The 1,232-nt window shown below is 50.6% G+C and overlaps 1 protein-coding gene across 1 annotated transcript in view; it reads right to left on the reverse strand.

The window, feature by feature from the left end:
* Tbx18 (T-box transcription factor 18) overlaps nucleotides 1-698 on the reverse strand; it is a 28,039-nt gene extending 27,341 nt beyond the window's left edge. Inside the window, exons 1-2 of the mRNA XM_010631172.2 lie at nucleotides 502-698; nucleotides 11-182 (exon numbers count right to left, since the gene is read on the reverse strand). Coding sequence (XP_010629474.1) covers nucleotides 11-182; nucleotides 502-698 — 369 coding nt within the window. The remainder of the gene's footprint in view (nucleotides 1-10; nucleotides 183-501) is intronic.
* Between the last annotated feature and the right edge of the window lie 534 nt (nucleotides 699-1,232).

Below are 1,232 nucleotides of genomic sequence, written 5' to 3' on the forward strand. Positions count from 1 at the left end.
AAGCTGTTGCTGCTTCTCGGCGCCGATCAGCGCCTCCACGGAGAAAGCGTGCGCCTTGAGGCTGAGCATGCTGCAGGGCGAGCCCCTCCGCTTCTCGGCCATCCCCGCCGCCGGCGCCCGCCCGCCCCTCTTTCATATACACTCGCGCGGGCACACGCACGCACTCGCTTTCCTCGGAAGCCCTACCCCAAAACCGAACAGTTCTCGGTGCCAAATCTCCCCCCTTCCCAGCAGCGGGCAAAAAACAAATTTGGCGTTTTCTCTTTCTCGCTTGGGTTGGGATCCGAGGAACCGGCGACGACGCGACGGCCAACTTTCCTTCCCTCGGTCTCTCTCTCTCTCTCTCTCTCTCTCTGATCACTGATGCACTCCTTCTCTCCCACCCCCTCCACCTCCTCCTGTTGCTCCAAGATCTGCCTCAACTAATGCGCCAGAGAGGACTAACATGGGTAAAAAACACTCTGCGGACACAAATTAGGGATTGTATTTGAAATTTGTTGCCTCGATCTGTCAGCACTTCCAGGCAGGAGAGTGGTGGGAAGAACTTGCGCATTGGCGTCAATAAAGCGGCGGAGGGCTGAGCCCAGGAGTCTGTCAATCACTGAGACGGATGACCAATCAGGAGGCGCCAATTGTGCACAACCCTCGCCCATTTCCTTACAAGGTCTCAAAAAACTCGGAGTGAAAAGCGCCGCCATCTGGCTTGGTCGCGCCAGCCCGTGCTTGCTGAACTCTCTCTCGCTCCTAAACTCAGTCCAGCCCCCAGTCTCCCAACTTTTCAAACCAGAACCTGGAAATGCGGAGGCTCCTGGCTTTAAACAGAGAAATTCTCCAAGTTAGCACATCAAGAATCTTTCAAGGAATCTTAAATCCCTGTTTCACACCCTTATCACTTAATGTTGCTACAAGCTCAGCATATTTTAGAAGCTTGAGAGCATTCAAAATTACCACGTTCACCTAGGTCATTTCTCATTTAAACATTCCCGCGCCAGCGTTTAATAGCGCCCATTCTATGTGGAGCGCGGCACCAGATTTAAATTTTATTCAGCGACTTTTTCTTAGAGTAGACGCATTTTAAAAATATTTAAATCCTTTATATTTAAGGACAAAAAGTTACATTATTGCTCAGTCCCTCACGACTGCTTGCCAGGAAAAGCAAGCCCTTTCTGGAGGTTCCGTTTTCCTTCAGAGTGGTAGATATTTTAACACGTAGGTCACAGAATTTTAATTCT

This window comes from Fukomys damarensis, unplaced genomic scaffold (genome assembly GCF_012274545.1).
Source record: "Fukomys damarensis isolate Sample0158 unplaced genomic scaffold, DMR_v1.0_HiC HiC_scaffold_14, whole genome shotgun sequence".
Taxonomy (NCBI): Eukaryota; Metazoa; Chordata; class Mammalia; order Rodentia; family Bathyergidae; genus Fukomys; species Fukomys damarensis.